Source organism: Salvelinus fontinalis, chromosome 3 (genome assembly GCF_029448725.1).
Source record: "Salvelinus fontinalis isolate EN_2023a chromosome 3, ASM2944872v1, whole genome shotgun sequence".
NCBI lineage: Eukaryota > Metazoa > Chordata > Actinopteri > Salmoniformes > Salmonidae > Salvelinus > Salvelinus fontinalis.
Window position 1 is genome coordinate 24,276,447 of NC_074667.1, and position 17,935 is coordinate 24,294,381.

At 44.2% G+C, this 17,935-nt stretch overlaps 1 protein-coding gene across 2 annotated transcripts in view; it reads left to right on the top strand.

Moving 5' to 3' along the window:
* Nucleotides 1-17,935, top strand: part of LOC129841523 (MICOS complex subunit mic25a-like) — a 58,976-nt gene that overhangs the window by 27,346 nt on the left and 13,695 nt on the right. For both annotated transcript variants that reach the window (XM_055909831.1, XM_055909838.1), the window contains 2 exons: nucleotides 3,829-3,899; nucleotides 14,543-14,678. In XM_055909831.1, the coding sequence (XP_055765806.1) occupies nucleotides 3,829-3,899; nucleotides 14,543-14,678 (207 nt within the window). The remainder of the gene's footprint in view (nucleotides 1-3,828; nucleotides 3,900-14,542; nucleotides 14,679-17,935) is intronic.

Sequence of the window (17,935 nt, forward strand, 5' to 3'; positions counted from 1 at the left end):
TTGGATACGGGTCAATAAAAAGACTGTATTTTGCGCCAGTGTTCAACTCCCGCTGCTTCATTTTCTCCCCCTCTTTTGTTTATTTCCTTTGTTGTCATTCTTTCTTCCCTCCCTCCATCATATACCCCTCTTTATCTCCCTACTTGCATTCTATTATATTGTACCTGCCTTGGTGGAAATTGCTTACCAGTAAGATGAGAAGAATATAGTTCCTGGTTCTGAATGCTTGCTGCTTTCATAGGCGAATCACTTGACTCAGAACGCAAGGCGGCGTTTTCTCAGTCAGTAGCATTTCTAACACGAGTCTCTCAATCAGCTCAGTCAAAGACACTGCGTGGCGCATGGCTTGTTCCGGCAAGGCTTCTAGCACATCTCAAAGAGCTGTAGCTAACCAAACCTTTTGTCCACGTGGGAACGACAGGCAATGCGTGACCCTTAGAGGGACCCAACAGCCATTCTCTCCCTCATAGCTTTCCATTGATTTTCACATGCAATCCAACAACAACAATCAGACAGCACTTGCCACAGACACCTGCACACTCACGCATACACCTGCACACTCACGCATACACCTGCACACTCACGCATACACCTGCACACTCACGCATACACCTGCACACTCACGCATACACCTGCACACTCACGCATACACCTGCACACTCACGCATACACCTGCACACTCACGCATACACCTGCACACTCACGCATACACCTGCACACTCACGCATACACCTGCACACTCACGCATACACCTGCACACTCACGCATACACCTGCACACTCACGCATACACCTGCACACTCACGCATACACCTGCACACTCACGCATACACCTGCACAGGCTTGATGTCTTGATCAAGTCAGTCTCTCTCCAGTGACAAGGCCGAGCCACACACACAGATTAGTGGAGAAATCCTACAGCTAATTGCTGTCTGATCTTCCTGAATCAATATTTGACTCTGGCTTAACTCGGGGCCTTCTGATCGTTTGATAAGAGGTGTGTGTGTGTGTGTGTGTGTGTGTGTGTTGAATCCCCGTTAGAGGGACTCACTCACTCTCTCTCTCTCTCTCTCTCTCTCTCTGCACCTATGCTTACTAATCGGTCCTCAGTTTCCATGTATCTTTGAGAAGTTGTCGCTGTGTGAAAATATATCTGTAAACAAGTAATCTTTTAAAATGCAACTTTTTTTAATCCCCCTTTCCTTTCCATTTGTCGAATTCCACCACTGAAAATAATCCCTCCGCCGTTCAAACTTCAAGCGTGAACCCCCCCCGCCCCCCCCAATCCTGACATCAGCTCATTGCCATGCCGTGCACGCATGCGCAAACACACACACACAAATACACACGAATGCATACAAACATGCCCATAAACATGCTTACAGTCACACAGGTACACACTGTACACAAACTGTGCGATAATCCCTAAACAAGGCCCCCCCGCTTTTTCTCCATCCCTCGCTTTCTCCGTTGCTCATTCCCACCCTTAAGGGTAATCTTTCTCCTCTCCTTCCTTCCTCTTGTTGAAAATGACTGCCAAGAGCTTGGATCGTGCTTTAGACAGTGTTGTATCTTCGCCACCATCCGTACTCTACCAACTGAGCCACGTTACCGTTGTGTATAACCCCACACACACACTCCCATTCTCTCAGTTCCCATTACACCTCTCCTCGTCTCTCCTTCCTCCATCCCTCCGTCAGTAGGGACTGTGGTGTGAACATCATCTGACCAGAGAGAGGTGTCCGTTTCTGGAACACCTCCTCATACTTTCCTCCAATGTCTCCATCACTTTATCCTTTAACTCTCCATTCATCCAGCCCTGTGGATCGAAGCTGGTGGAGTTCTGTGTGTGTGTGTGTGTGTGTGTACGTGTGTCTGGAGGCTGGTCTATGAGCCAGATGTGGGATTAGAAGTTGGCTGTCCGTAAACCCTTTCACCTTCCCATCTGTGCCAACACACACACACACACACACACACACACTGGTCGCCCTTCTCTCTCCACCTCATATAGCCTCTGTCTTCTGCACCTCTTGGGACAAAGCACCAGCCCCAGTGGGTCTCCTTTCATGTCGTTAAGTTCACAAGCCTGGCTACTTTCCCTTTAATGTCATCCACCGAGCATTCCCGTTGAGCTCTTGGCACTAACTAGCTCTAAGTCGCTAGTGTCTGTATTGAGGCTAACGCTCCCTCGTTCATGCCCGTTGAATCTGAATGTTAGCACGTTGCTTACTCTCCCCTCGTCTTAGTTTCTGGGGCCACCCCCCGGAGAAGTGACATTTCAGCCCAGTCCAGATGCACCGTCAATGGGGAGATTTAGAGACGACAGTGGCAAAATCCTCCATGGTTAATCCTATACAGTGCAGCTCCTCAACCTGATCACTGGCAGTAATACTTGGGATGCTACCCAAATGGAACCCTCTTCCATAGTGCACTACGGACAAACCCAACGTGCCCTGGTCAAAAGTAGCGCACTACGTAGGGGATAGGGTGCCATTTGCGACAGTACCATCGCGTCATTCATCCACCCTGGGAGACGTGATATTCTTCACACTTAACCAAGGTAGCAAAGCAGGAGGACACTGGAGTGAAGTCAAATGGATTATAGACTGCGGATTTAGGGATGAACTCCTGCTGGACAGATGTGAGGTGCTCTATTTCAGCTGACAACCACCTGCCATTGTCTTTGTCTCTACAATGGTATAGAAGGACTTTCTTAACTTGGGCAAATGTATTTTGAGAGAATCTCGTCTTGGAGATCTTGAGGTTCAACTCTGTCATATGGGAAGGAGAGCGAGATGGAGGGGGGGGAGCGAGAGAGAGACATTTTTTAGATCCTAGCGACTGGTATTAGGAGGGATTACTTTCTAGACGACACGTTATCCTGACTATAAGGAATAGGGATCAGAGTAACCCATCCATTGGTAGTGGATAAGAAGAGGATAAGATGAGGCCCCCCCCCCCCCCATAAAAGCTCCATATAAATCCAATCCATTATTAAGAGTGTGTGGAATAATGTGAAAATGACTGTGGGAATAGGTGGGTGGGATTGTAGAGGAGGTTCATGTTTGATCCCATCTCTTTTCCCGCTTACTAACTTCAATTATCCTCTTCCCTATCTCTCTACCCATTGGGAATATCAGGGATAATTAAGGAAAATGGCGAGGGAGTCGGGGCCATGGTTATTGGGTTTAAATAGTGATTACTGCATGGAACAATGAAGTGGAAGTCTATGGGGTGCGTGTGGTGAGCGTGTGTCTTGTGTGAGAGAAGAGAGAGAGAAAAAAATGAATGAATGGAGGCTTGAGTGGTGCACTTATTTTATTGTACTGGCATGCGCAGTACGTTACACAACTACACTGAACGTTCACCTCGATGGTGAAAAGGTTGGGACTCGGAGTTATGACGAAACCCAGTTCGGCTGTCAATCGAAGCAAGTTCTTCACGTCGCTCCGCGTTTTTTACAGGACCGCGGTAAACCTGACATTATGGTCACTGATTAGAGCAGAATAGAGTAGATGGCCTAGTACAAGTCTCTCTTTATGACGTAATTGCTGTTTAAATGCCACCTCTGCACACATTAATTCAAACTTTACGGAGATTCCACCAGAACATCAATGATCAGATTTGTTAGTGACACTGTTCGGTCGAAAGTTTCCCCGTTTTTTTTTTTAATGAGTTTGACATTTAAGATGTGTTTAGCGGGCTTGTCAGCGCTCGCAAATCAATAGAACAGTCGTAACCCACGAAAGGTACTTGTACAGATGTTACCGGATAATTGGTGTAACTCAACTACTCTGTCATCTCTTTTTTTGTGTGTGTGTTGTCCCAGAATCTCGACTACTACCAGCAGACATCTGAGCAGTACAACGAGGCAGCCGACAAGGCCGAGGCCCATATCAAGTAAGTAACTTATTTTGAGAACTGACTGAATGGAGCGGTACTAGTGACGTTTAGAGAATGCTAAGTGGGCTAATTCCTGCTGTTCATAATGTATTACCATAGCAACGTATACGCATGTCATCCATAGGTGAAATTTTGCCACCCATTTAAAAAAAAATAATAATAATTTTAAGGCTACTTCTGATCTACTTTGTTCAAGACCATTGGTGGACAATTCATTGTTTGACGGCCATTTTTAATTTCCGAATGTAAAGTGAAGAATGGCTGAAATATTTACTTAGAAAAGGGAGAGTGATGGGGATTTGTAGGAACAGTCCTGCTTTGGACAGTGCTTTTCAGAAACCGCCACCTGTTAAAAAAACAGGACATTTTTATTCTGCCCGTGATTGCCACCACGCTGGCACTGTCAGTATCTAGATCCTACCAGTCTGCAGCACCAGTCATTATTTTCCTTGAAAAGTGAGAGGGAATCGGAATAACCAGAATGCTTTTCGTTTCTGGCTAGGAGTGCTGATTCCCACAAATCTGCCGAAAGCTGCATAATTCCTTCGGCTTACTTCTCTCCTCTGTGATTTCTTCAGGCTTTTTAAGTCTTAATCTTTCCTTTTATAAGTTCCATTTCCAAAACCTATGTCTCAGCCCCTCACCCATCTTGCCACCCACATTCACCTACTCCTCCCGAACTTAGTCCTCCCGCAAATGACATCTCTCCTCAGCGACACATTTCTATGTGAGGTAATAGCCTAGGAAGATGGTAATCTTTTTCTCCATTTATATTTTCCTGCTGTGTTAAATATAACATTTTTCTAAATATATTTATTTCCAATATATTTATCTCCAATGAGCCATTTCAGTTCCTGGAATAGAATCCTCCCTAGAGGATTGGCCAGTAATTTAATATGTGTGCAATTAGTAAGTGTTGAATTATTTGCCATTTCAAAATGGGGCCTCGTTTGAGCCTACTCATTTCACTTGGCATGTCCCTGCCGTGGTTTGTCAAATTGCTCGTAGTTGATTTAGGCATTTTTTTTTTGCTGTTTGTATTTCAAATGACACGTCACTACATTTGATGAGTTTTCAAACATTTCTTTGGTTGATTAAGTTGAAGTAAAATTGCGGTCGTAAGTCATTTGATAGTGTGCTGGTGTGATCCCAATACCAGCTCGTGATACGGTTTTCAAAATGGCACTGTGTGATAGAAACTAAGACTGTGGGAACATGGTTTAACATCAGCCGTAGTTGACAGCATAGAGCAGGAGCCTCATCAGAGCCACATTTGACAGCAACAACTCAACAATCAGCGGTGTGATAGTTGACGTGCGGCCTGCCCGGCTGTGGGCCTGTGATGTGCTAAAACACAATCCACCGCAATTTTTTTTGAAAGAAGCTATTGATCCTCTGTGGCTCGATAATGCTCTCTGATGTAGTCGTTTTTTAACGATTTCATTTATTTCTGTACAGACAGGAGTAATTATTTAATTTTGCAAATGTATTTCAATGTATCTACATCACTTCCAGTACCCCGTCCCGAGACAATTTTCTTCCATGCACTGTGCTCTCCCCAAGGCCAAATAATCAACACTACTTATTATTAATTCAATGGGGTGTGGTCAGTAACCCCATATGAGGTTAGATAATCTATCAGCAAGTAGCCTACAAACACAAGAGAATAATGGTTTCAGCTATATTGTTGTAGAAACTATGTAGCGCTTATGACCTTTTTAACCATTGTAGCACAGTTTCTTTTCAAATGACTTGAATAGCCTATGGGAGAGGTGTATTGGCATCAGTAGGCTAAGTGACTGAAATGCATCAGAGAAGTTTTGGAAAGTTTAGGGAAACATCACGTATGGCTATATGGGCATAATTGTGTGTGTAGATAAGATTTGCATCGCTTTAAATTGCTAAACTGATGATGATGAGCACTCACCTCGACTTCGCTAACATTTCCCAGCCTAATTGTAACCAAACGTCCGGACAGAGTAGAAGTGAAAACTAAAATGGGACATTGATTGATTTATTTAGACGAGTTCCTATGCTTGTATCAATGGCGCTGTCCCAGTCAACATGGTGCTGAAATGACCATATAGTTGACCACACGGCAATTGTTTTACATGTATTCTAACAGTTGGTAGACTTTTCACCGAACCACGGCTCTATGAACTAAGCGGCGCATTCAGTTGACAATTTTTGATATATATTTTTTACACCATCGCAACAGTGCAGAAGATTCAGGGCTGACCCAAAGTAAAAATCCCAGAAAGCCCGGTCCTGGTAATGTCCCTTGCAAAGATACTGACACAAATTCGCTCCTCGTCTCCAGATGCCCATGTGGAACGAGTCTTAACCTGTAGTACATCATATTCACTTCCTTGGGGTGAAATGTTGTGTAAGAGGATTCGTTAAACTCGCTAAAAGTCGTCCCATGACCTCGTAGCTGTAATGGGTCCTGAGCCAGTCCTAAATGGTTTTAGCACCGTTGACCCCTCGTCACACAAAGTAACTCCATCCACTAAGGTTTCAGCAGATGAGGAAGAGGATGATCAAGAGTAGCAGAAATTGACACCAGATAATGTCACTTACCAAGCCTACAGCTAATAAAGAGGGAGAGAGGGACGGGGAGCATGCCAGATGACAGAAAGAGGAGAAGCAATAAAAAAAAGACCACAAAAGAGAGAGGAAGAGCAATTCAAACGAAGAGAGACACGTGGCGAGAGAGTGCGTCGGGAAAGATCTAGAACGCAATGCGCTCACGCACAACTGTTTAGATGTCAACTTAGCCACGACCCCTAGGCTCCAAAGCTGTAGTCTAGGCCACTGCGAATTGGGCTCTACTTACTCTTCAAAAAATTCACTGTGCTGTTTTTGAAGACCTTAAATCCATGACAGCACACATTAATAACTTTGCTCTCTCCTCTCATGCGCAGAGAATAATAAATGCTACACCATTCTCATCCCCTCCCTCCTTATTACTTTCTTCCCTTTCTTTATATTACTTTGTTCCCCACATAGTCTCGGCAACGGCTCGCGAGTCATGCTTTCTTCATAAACCCCCGATTCTGAGAAGAAGAGGCTGAAAATAATGGGAAGCTTTAATGATTAGAGCGTAATTCTCTCGCCGCGATATGCTTACAGATGCAAACCATGACGGGCAGGAGCAATTGGAATGTGTTTTTCCCTCAAAAACGTGGCTAACAAAGTGGCACGGCTAATGTTTTTCTAATAAGACCTCACCTTTAATTTCACTCAAACAAGGCAGTTGCAGCAGATTAGAAAAGGCAATTTTCTGCTTCAGATTCCTTTTATTAACACGACCGTCCTGTTATAAAGCTGTCCTTTGCAGCCAATGCAGTGAATTCTAAAGAAAAACCAAGAGTTTCTTATCTCTGTGGTGCTAGCCTGTAGCTACATTTTGACCTTATCCTGAGGGGTGACTGGAACAAAATGGCCGCCACCTGTAGCTGTGCAAAACCGGAGATATAGAGTGATTGGTTTGATTTGGGTCTGTGTAGGCAACGTGTTTCTACAACTTGATTGGAGTTCACCTGTGGTAAATTAAATTGATTGGACATGATTTGGAAAGGCCCACACTTGTGGTGTGAGGGTCCACAGTGCCATGAGGTCGAATGTATTGTCCGTAGAGCTCCGAGAAACGATTGTGTCGAGGCACATATCTGGGGAAGGGCACTAAAACATTCTGCAGCATTGAAGGTCCCCAAGACCACTGTGGCCTCCATCATTCTTAAATTGAAGAAGTTTGGAACCACCAAGACTCTTCCTAGAGCTGGCTGGACAAACTGAGCAATCGGGGGAGAAGAACCCAATGGTCACTTTGACAGAGCTCTAGAGTTCCTCTGTGGAGATGGGAGAACCTTCCAGAAGGACAACCATCTCTGCAGCACTCCACCAATCAGGCCTTTATGGTAAAGTGGCCAGACGGAAACCATTCCTCAGTAAAAGACACATACATGACAGCTTGCTTGGAGTTTGACAAAAGGCACCTAAAGACTCTCAGACCATGAGTATCAAGATTTTCTGGTCTGATGAAACCAAGATTGAACTCTTTGGCCTGAATGCCAAGCATCACATCTGGAGGAAACCTGGCAGCATTCCTACAGTGAAGCATGGCGGAGGCAGCATCCTGCTGTCCGTATGTTTTTCAGCAGAAGGGACTGGGAGACCAGTCAGGATCGAGGGAAAGATGAACGGAGCAAAGTACAGAGACATCCTTGATGAAAACCTGCTCTGGAGTGCTCAGGACCACAGACTGGGACAAAGTTCACCTTCCAACAGGACAACGGCCCTAATCACACAGCCAAGAAATTGCAGGAGTGGCTTCGGGACAAGTCTCTGAATGTCCTTGAGTGGTCCAGTCAGAGCCCGGACTTGAACCCGATCGAACATCAATGGAGAGACCTGAAAATAGCTGCGCAGCAACGCTCCCCATCCAACCTGACAGCGCTTGAGAGGATCTGCAGAGAAGAATGGGAGAAACTCCCCAAATACAGGTGTGCCAAGCTTGTAGCTTCATACCCAAGAAGACACGATGCTGTAATTGCTGCCAAAGGTGCTTCAACAAAGTACTGAGTAAAGGGTCTGAATTGTTATGTAAATGTGATATTTCAGTGTTTTTTTACTTTATATACATTTGCAAAAATGTATATAAAATTGTTTTTTCTTTGTCATTATGGGGTATTCGGTGTAGATTGATGAGGATAATTTTTTAAAATCAATTTTAGAATAAGGCTGTAATGAAACAAAATGTGGAAAAGCCCAGAGGTCTGAATACTTTCCAAATGCACTGTATGTAATGTGACTATATACTTGTTTTTATAGATGGCCAAATACAATCAAATGGCACTTTCAATGTTGCCATAAACAGTAATATATTGCCTGTTTGCACTGAGTGAAAGCAATTCAACCCTGCACAAATCCAACACATTGTGTGTGTGCCTCAGTTGAAGCTGCTAGCCATAAACAACTCTCAAGTGATATATGAGTATTATATGAGCATATACTGTATGATTCATATGGTCATGAATCAACATGTGTGTAGTCAGCAATAATGCCAGGGGCTATTTCAGAGGAGACAAACCAGCTCTCTAATCTAAACTCCATTAGCTGGTGCAGTCTATCAATAATAATGTCTGAATCATGACCTCGATAACACCTTGTCATGGGACTACTCCCAGCTCGTTACACCGATTGACTGTTGGTGCATGTCAAAAGGCGTCATGGCTAATATTCACACCAGGTGTCTTCGGTATGGACGTGTGTCACATGGTGTCCTGGGGTGCGGAGAGTAAAAAAAAAAGAGAGTCTGCTGAATGGTTGCCAGGGTTACCGTTTGTTCACGGGTGAGCTTTGAGGTTTATTTATCATCGTTCCATACATCATCCCTGTCTCTCTTTGTCTTTTTTCCCCCCCGCTCCCTCTCTTTCTCCCTTTCTGGATGTTTTCACTTCTCTGTTCAAGAATATTCTCAGTGATTTTATTCAATCCTGTCTTGCTATCCTCCACCACACACACACACACACATACCGTCTATCTGTCAGTGTGGTCAGGGACTTCCAAGCTCATTTATATGTGAAAGATGCATAGTTCTGTAATTGCAGTGTTAGGGAGGCGGGAGGGCAGCGTTTGTGGGGACGTGTGTGAGTGTGTGCATGTCAACCGGTCAGAATTCCCCAGAATATGCAGTCATGTCAGATGAAGTCATGCGTCTCCTCGTCAAATAGAACACTGGTTGGTTGGCTCACTCATTCAATTAGACACGCTATGAACAAGCCTGCAGCACATATGGAATAATGAAAATGTTCATATAGATCTGTTTCGGGTGGCATTCGCCTGGTATTTACCAAGATACTGACGTTTTACTTTCTGATATTAAATTATTTACCTCAATTATGTACATTTTAAGTCGACACCAGGTAAATATGACTGTGAAATACAGCAAATGTGTACTATCTTAATTTGATGACTGTTGTCACAGAGAATTGTCCTGCACAACAGGAAATGACCATTTTTGTGTATTCAAGGTCTTTTTAAAGGCTTCGAAAGTGTGTCATTTCCTCTTTCAAATGTGGAGCGAGAGGGAGAGAGAGAGAGACACTTTCCCAAACACAAAGTGGCTAAGCTCTGGTGCTCAAACAATAGACATGCCCTGGAGCTGTTGTCAGAGGACAGACAAGGGTCCCCCAGCCACATCATAATTCACACAGGCACAAATGACCTGAGGGCCCAGCAGGAAAGGGTGGCCACAGCACTCAAGGTAGTGATTTGAAAATGCTTCTCCCACTTTCCCCAACGCACAAGTGGTTATCTCCAGCCTGCTACCACAAAAAGACTTCCACCCTGCCACCATACAGCGGGTGAATGCAAGCATTTCACGAGACTGGGCCTCAAAACCTAATGTTTACCACTCCACCCTGGACTTGAACAGCCTTTACGACCAGGTCCACCTCTACAAGGCAGCAATCCCAACTTTTGCCAGGACCCCGAAGGACGTCACCCTCAACCGTAGCCCCAGCACCTCACGCAGGAGCAACAGAGCAACGTACCAGACCAGCGAGACACCCTCTCAGACCTGCAAGACTCCCTCCTGAAGGACCTACACCCAGACCACAGCATCACCAGCCACACCCAAACCAGCTAAGACCACGCCAAGCAAACCCTGGCCACACCCCCATATCAGACCTATGCCCCTTCTGCCCGCCCCTCCGCCTCTGCGGCAAGGACCTCAACATGACAGCAGGACATGTGCCCAGGCCGTGAGCAGAGCAACAGGCCCAACCCCCACTATTACCCCCGGCCAAGCCGCATCCTGCGACCTAAGAGGTATGTGTATCAGATGCTCAACATGCTCTGCTTACACCTAGTGTGATGGTCCGGGCCTTTAACCACACAAAAACAACATTAGACACGATGGAACACAAGGCTTTTACTATTTTACTATTTACTCATCCTGGAATATACAAGGTCATCTGCCTTTTGCCTAAAGAGCAGGAACCCAGACTTCATCACAGAAATTGGAAGTACAGACATTGTCATCCTACAAGAAACATGGTATAAAGGAGACGGACCCATTGGTTGACGTCTTGGTTACAGAGAGCTGGTAGTCCCATCCACCAAACTGCCAGGGGTTAAACAGGGAAGAGACTCGGGGGGGGGGGGGGTATAGAGCAGACCTAACCCACTCTATTAAATTAGTCAAAACAGTAACATTTTACATTTGACTAGAAATTAATAAGGAAATGATCTCAACAGAGAAATATCCTCACGTGTGCTACCTATATCCCCCCACTAGAATCCCCATACTTTAACGATGACAGCTTCTCCATCCTAGAGGGGGAGATCAGCAATTTCCAGGCCCAGGGACATGTACTAGTCTGTGGCGACCTAAACGCCAGAACTGGACAAGAAGCTGACACCCTCAGCACACAGGGAGACAAACACCTACATGGAGGTGACATCATTCCCTCCCCCATTTTCCCCCCTAGACACAACTACGACAACATAACCAACAAAAAAACGGGTCACAACTCCTGCAGCTCTGTCGGACGCTGGGTATGTACATAGTCAATGGTAGGCTTTGAGGGTACTCCTATGGTAGGTACACGTATAGCTCATCTCTTGGCAGTAGTACTGTAGACTACTTTATCACTGACCTCAACCCAGAGTCTCTTATGATAGTGTTCACACTGACACCCCTATCACAGCAGAATCACACTCTACTTGAACAGAGCTTTGCTCAGTCATGAGGCATCAAAGCCAAAGGAGCGGAATAATATTAAGAGTTGTTATAGATGGAAGGAAAGTAGTGTGGAACTCTACCAAAAAACAATTAGGCAATAACAAATTCAACCCATTCTAGACAATTTCCTGGACAAAATGTTTCACTGTAATAGTGAAGGTGTAAACTTGACAGTAGAAAACCTAAACAGTATATTTGACCTCTCAGCCTCCCTATCAAATCTAAACATTCCAAGCAGACAACCTTAAGAAAATTAACAACAATGACAAATGGTTTGATGAAGAATGCAAAAACCTAAGAAAGAAATTGAAAACTATCCAACCAAAAACATAGAGACCCAGAAAACCTGAGCCTACGGCTTCACTACGGTGAATCATTAAAACAATACAGAAATACACTACGGGAAAAAGAAGGAACAGCACGTCAGAAATAAGCTCAATGTAATTATAACCGCTTCTGGGAAAATTGAGAACTCTAAACAAACACGAAGAGTTATCTATCTAAAACGGAGATGTATGGATAAACCACTTCACCATTCTTTTTGGCCCTATAACAAAGAACAAACAGCAAAAACATATACATGATCAAATAGAAATCTTAGAATCAACTATTAAAGACTACCAGAACCCACTGGATTCTCCAATTACATTGAATGAACTACAGGACAAAATACCTACCCTACAACACAAAAATGCCGGTGGAGTTGATGGTATCCAAAATGAAATGCTAAAATATACAGACCACAAATTCCAATTGGCTATACTTAAACTCTTTTAACATCATCCTCAGCTCGTGCATATTCCCCAATATTTGCAACCAAGGACTGATCACCCCAATCCACAAAAGTGGAGCCAAATTTGACCCCAAAAACTACCGTGGAATATGCGTCAACAGCAACCTTTGGAAAATCCTCTGCCTTATCATTAAGAGCAGACTCTTACATTTCCTCAGTGAAAACAATGTACTGGGGCTCTGTTCACAAACACACCCCACAGAGCCCCAGGACAGCAACACAATTAGACCCAACCAAATCATGAGAAAAGAAAAAGATAATTTCTTGACACATTGGAAAGAATTTACTGAAAAAACAGAGCAAACTAGAATGCTCTTTGGACCTAAACGTAGAGTACACGCTGGCAGAATACCTGACTACTGTGACTGACCCAAAATTTAAGGAAATCTTTGACTATGTATAGACTTGCTATTGAGAAAGGCCGCCGAAGGCAGACCTGGCTCAAGAGAAGACACGCTATGTGCACACTGCCCACAAAATGAGGTGGAAACTGAGCTGCACTTCCTAACCTCCTGCCAAATGTATGACTATATTAGAGATACATACTTACCTTAGATTACACACACCCACAAAGAAACTCCCCTATCTATTGGGTGAAATACCCCATTGTGCCATCACAGCAGCCAGTGAAGAACAAACACCATTGTAAATGAAACCTATATTTATGTTTGTTTCTTTTCCCTTTTGCACAGCATTACAACACTGTATATATACATAATATGACATTTGAAGTGTCTTTATTCTTTCGTAAGTGTAATGTTTACTGTACATTTTTCGTTGATGTATATATTCCACGTGAGTGAGAGACCACGTGTATCTCTATCCTCACCTTGGCGTACTACTAGTGCGGGCTCTGTCACAACAGCAGGTGAATTACCATGAGCAACAGAGCGCTCAAGGATTACCCTCATGTAGGATTACCACACCTTTTGTGTGTGTAATTGTGTGTTTAAGCGTGGGTAAGTGTGTGTGTGTGTGTAGAGTGAGGCTGACGTACAGCTAGCTATAAGCTGCTTTCCCCCCATTTGAGCATTTTCTTCAGTTTGTATGCATTGTGCCTCGAAAGCCTTTCCTAAATGTCATATAGAGTTCCAAATGTGGCAACTGCCCTCTAAAACACATCTCCACCGTAGTCGTGCTGCTTTGCCTTTTGGCACCGCCGTATTCTGTGTGTCGGGACAATGCAGATAGTTGGAATGTCAATGTCATTTGATGACGGCTACGGTACACACCGAAAGGCATTTGGATCGACTCATGCAGCGAGAACTTTTTTTTCTTCTTATCTTCCATTGTCCTCCAAGAGTTGCTACGGACAGTATCTGTCACATGTCCAGTTTGCTTTATTCTTGCATCTTGGTTGGGAAACGAGGTAGCGACAGTATGCCTTTTCCCCCTGTGTGTGTGTGTATGTGTGTCATCATGATAATACCACTCGGACACTTTTATCCAGAGCAACTTACAGAATGCCTCTGAGTGTACAAAACATTAGGAACACCTGCTCTTTCCATGACATAGACTGACCGGGTGAATCCAGGTGAAAGCTATGATCCCTTATTGATGTCACTTGTTAAATCCACTTCAATCAGTGTAGATGGAGGGGAGGAGACGAGTTAAAGAAGGATTTTTAAGCCTTGAGCCAATTGAGGAATGGATTGTGTATGTGTGCCATTCAGAGGGTCAATGGGCAAGACAAAAGATTCAAGTGCCTTTGAACGGGGTCTGGTTGTAGGTGCCAGGCGCACCGGTTTGAATGTGTCAAGAACTGCAGCGCTGCTGGGTTTTACACACGCAACAGTATCCTGTGTGTATCAAGAATGGTCCACCACACAAAGGACATCCAGCCAACTTGACACAACTGTGGGAAGCATTGGCGTCAACTTGTAAGAGTCCACGCCCCGACGAATTGAGGCTGTTCTCAGGGCAGCAGGGGGTGCAACTCAATATTAGGAAGGTGTTCCTAATGGTTTGTATGCTGGGTGTATGGGACCTCAGCAGGAATCAAACGCAAAACCCTTCCATTGCTAGTGCCACACTTTTCCCAACTGAGCCACACAGGGCACTTACACTCCCTCCCTGTCGCTGTGTCTTTCCATGCAGGCCCAGACCTGCGGTGTCTATCTGTCCTGAGCTGCAGGCCCAGGTATTACACTGCTACAGAGAGAACCAGCAGCAGACTCTCCACTGCTCCACCGTGGCCAAGGAGTACATGGATTGCATCCAAGCCGCCAAGAAGGTACGCAAAAGTGTGCGGGTCGGGGACGTGGGAGGTGTGTGTGGCGGGGTATGCATGCACTGGAGGGGTGTGTGTATGAACTAGTTTCTATCCATGCATGTTTCCCTCAAACAATTATGGAATCATGCGTTCATAGTGTGTGTCCTTTCCCTGAAAATCCAAGAAGTGTGTCTTTAGTTGCGTTTTCCAATGTTGTGTTCTACTATTGAATACTGGAGTGTTGTTAACGCTTAGGAGATGCAACGTCAATAGAGAGCATGTCAGTACCATGAACTATGTGGTACAGGCATTATCAGAACAACATTTGACCAAATCGATTAACTTCACGGACGAATAAGCCGCATTATCGTTTACTGTAAATGTAAATCATTTGAGCAAAAAAAAAAATATGCGCTGCTTCGAAGTCTCCAACTGTGCGCTGTGTTTTGGAACAATTTCATAGGGAAATGACACTTATTAGCATGGTAAAATCCATTTTGGCACTCTGTGCTTTTGAAATGCGTTCTTTTCTCAGCCAATTCTATTCCGAAAGCATTTGAACGACATCGCGTTCCTCCTCAAAGTGCTCATATCTCCACACAACCAAATAATGAATCAACCAATTTGCACATTGTTATTGGGACTGAAAAACACTGATTTACTTCCAGGAAAAGATAAAAGAAACCAAACAACAATGGCCGCATTTGACGGTTTAAACTGACAATAAAGCAAAGGAAAGCACACAAAAAAGGCAATCAGTCATTTTTAGCTTGTATCAAAAGACCCATTCTGGATATTGAGATGAGAGTAGTTGTGTTTTTGAAAAGGCTGTGTGTGTTTTTTGTTATTGAGTGTTTTGAAGGAGTAGAAGCGTGTTTTGTACAAGCCGCTAGTTTAATTCCGATTCAGTATGGCATAACATTGAACCAGAGAGAAAGAAAGTGAAAGAGAGAGTGAGGGAAATTAAGACCGTGAGAGAGGCCTCAACCCTAATCAAAGATGAAATCTCTGTCTCTGACTCTGTCTCACCTCATGGAATGAGGGAGCGGAGGAGTATTGGCACTGAAAGCTTGGCTGCTGCAGTCCTATCTGGCTGTTAGCCAATAGGAATTGGCTTGGCGCCCACACGACCCTTGCGGGATGAAAAAGTAGAGATTCTCATCCCGACCACTCACTCACTGACTCACCATATCGTAATGGGAGTTGGATGAGGTTTTCACCATGGACAGTGGAGTAAGCTCAGATGTTATGTTATGGGGGATGTATGCCTTGGTTAGGGAGAAGATGATAGTGCTTCTATGTTGATATTCTAAACTGAACTGCACAGCAGAATACTGTAACTGTAGTGACCTGTTGAAGGACAAGGCAAGTCGGAAGCCAAATGACGTGGTGTCAAAGTGTGTGGCTTTATACAACGTTTGAATAGTTCAGAGCAATGTACTGTAGCATTGCATATCATCTCGCTCTCCCTCCTCTCTCTCTTTCTCCATTTCCTTTCTTTCTCACCTTCCCAATTTGTCCTCCAGCTCTGATCCACCAATTTTTGGACCTCCTTGCCTCTGTCACTTTTCATCAATCTCTTCTCCTCCACTTCCCTCCCTCTATCCCTCCCTCCTGATAAAAAAAAAAGCCTTTTCCGCTGTACGTCCCGCCACACTTTGTCACATTAGTGAGTGCATTAGCTTCGATTCGCTGCACCACCCACCAAGACATTCCCATTAGGCCTTGGCTAGGCTAGGTTCGCAAGTCTGTCTCCTGTTCTCAGTCATTTGAATGGTTCAGCAGCGTATGTTAGCTAAAGCTAACGTGTTAGCTGAGCTAAGGTGCTGGCTCTCAGGCCCCTGGGGTAACCAAGCTGCCATTCAGCTTTCGACCCAGTTGTCCCCATTTTCAACATGGCGTCATGCTTGAGTTGGGCCATCTTCATTGCCGGTGGTACAGTAGCTCCCTTCCGTTCTCATCCATTTTTGGGAGAGGATAGTAAGTGATTGAGTGGAGGAAAGAATGATTATTGGGGGCAGTCGAAGGCCCACCTGACACATACTATTCATTTTTGGAACTCTTTTTTTATTTTGTATATATTGGACTTTGTCTCGGGCCGAAAAACACCCGTGCCAACATATCCTCCAAACACTGGCTTCTCGGGCATTATCACTTAATTAACCTATTGCAGACACAATCATTGACTTCCATGTCCACAGACATGCATAGCCTTGTCCGACCAACACATTTTTCTGCATGATATCATATTATCTTCCCAACAGCATAAATATGACAAACATATGTAATAATAATATATTCACCTATAACAATTATCTGTCCACGTAAATTCCTAATTCGGCCTACATAGATATATTGCACAGAGATAATTTTGTCATTTCGTTTTAGTCCAACTGAAATAAAAAAATGTTTTTTAGTTGTAGTTTTTTTCTGTGTCTATTAAGTCAGTTAGAGTCTTGTCAATCGCCACTGAAAAATAGTTGTAATATTTATTTATTTTAGTCTATTTTTGTTGACGAAATTAACACTGCTGGCACATTCCGGGCTGCCTGACATGGTTAGTGCTTGGATGGGGGATCAAGTGGAGAACTGCTGTATTTATGCTCACAGCGGTCTAAGGCACTGCATCTCAGTGCAAGAGGTGTCACTATAGTACCTGGTTTGAATCCAGGCTGTATCACATCAGGCCGTGATTGGGAGTCCCATATGGCGGCACACAATTGTCCCAGCGTCGCCCGGGTTTGGCCAGAGTAGGCCGTCATTGTAAATAAGAATTTGTTCTTAACTGACTTGCCTAGTTAATTTTCATGTATTTGTAGTCCTCTACAGAAGATATATATATGCTGAACTGACTATGCACAGACTGTCTATCAAATGATAACAGCACATGCAACAAAGTTGTCAGTTAAGATAGTGTAAATCTTCCACTCTACCTGTCTTCGGCAGTTACCAGGCCAACAAGTGCACAATTACCTCAAAAAAGTTGGACAAGGTGTTTCTCAGGGTTCAGTCCGCTGGCATTATTTGCAATGATGTTCATATTTTTTGTCAACGGTATTCCACCTCCGGGTGAATGGTGATAAGCTAAATACTCAGCAAAGCCACGGGTCTGTTGATAGTTTAAGCATACAACCCCCCCCCTAGAAGGCTATCCTAATTAACACTGAGGGTTAATAGTTGGCTGGTGTAGGTGGGGAAGGGTCAATGTTCTCTCCAATTCAATTACATTTTCCATTCATCTGTTTTTGTGATGGGGACACTGTGGTGCAAATGGTGCT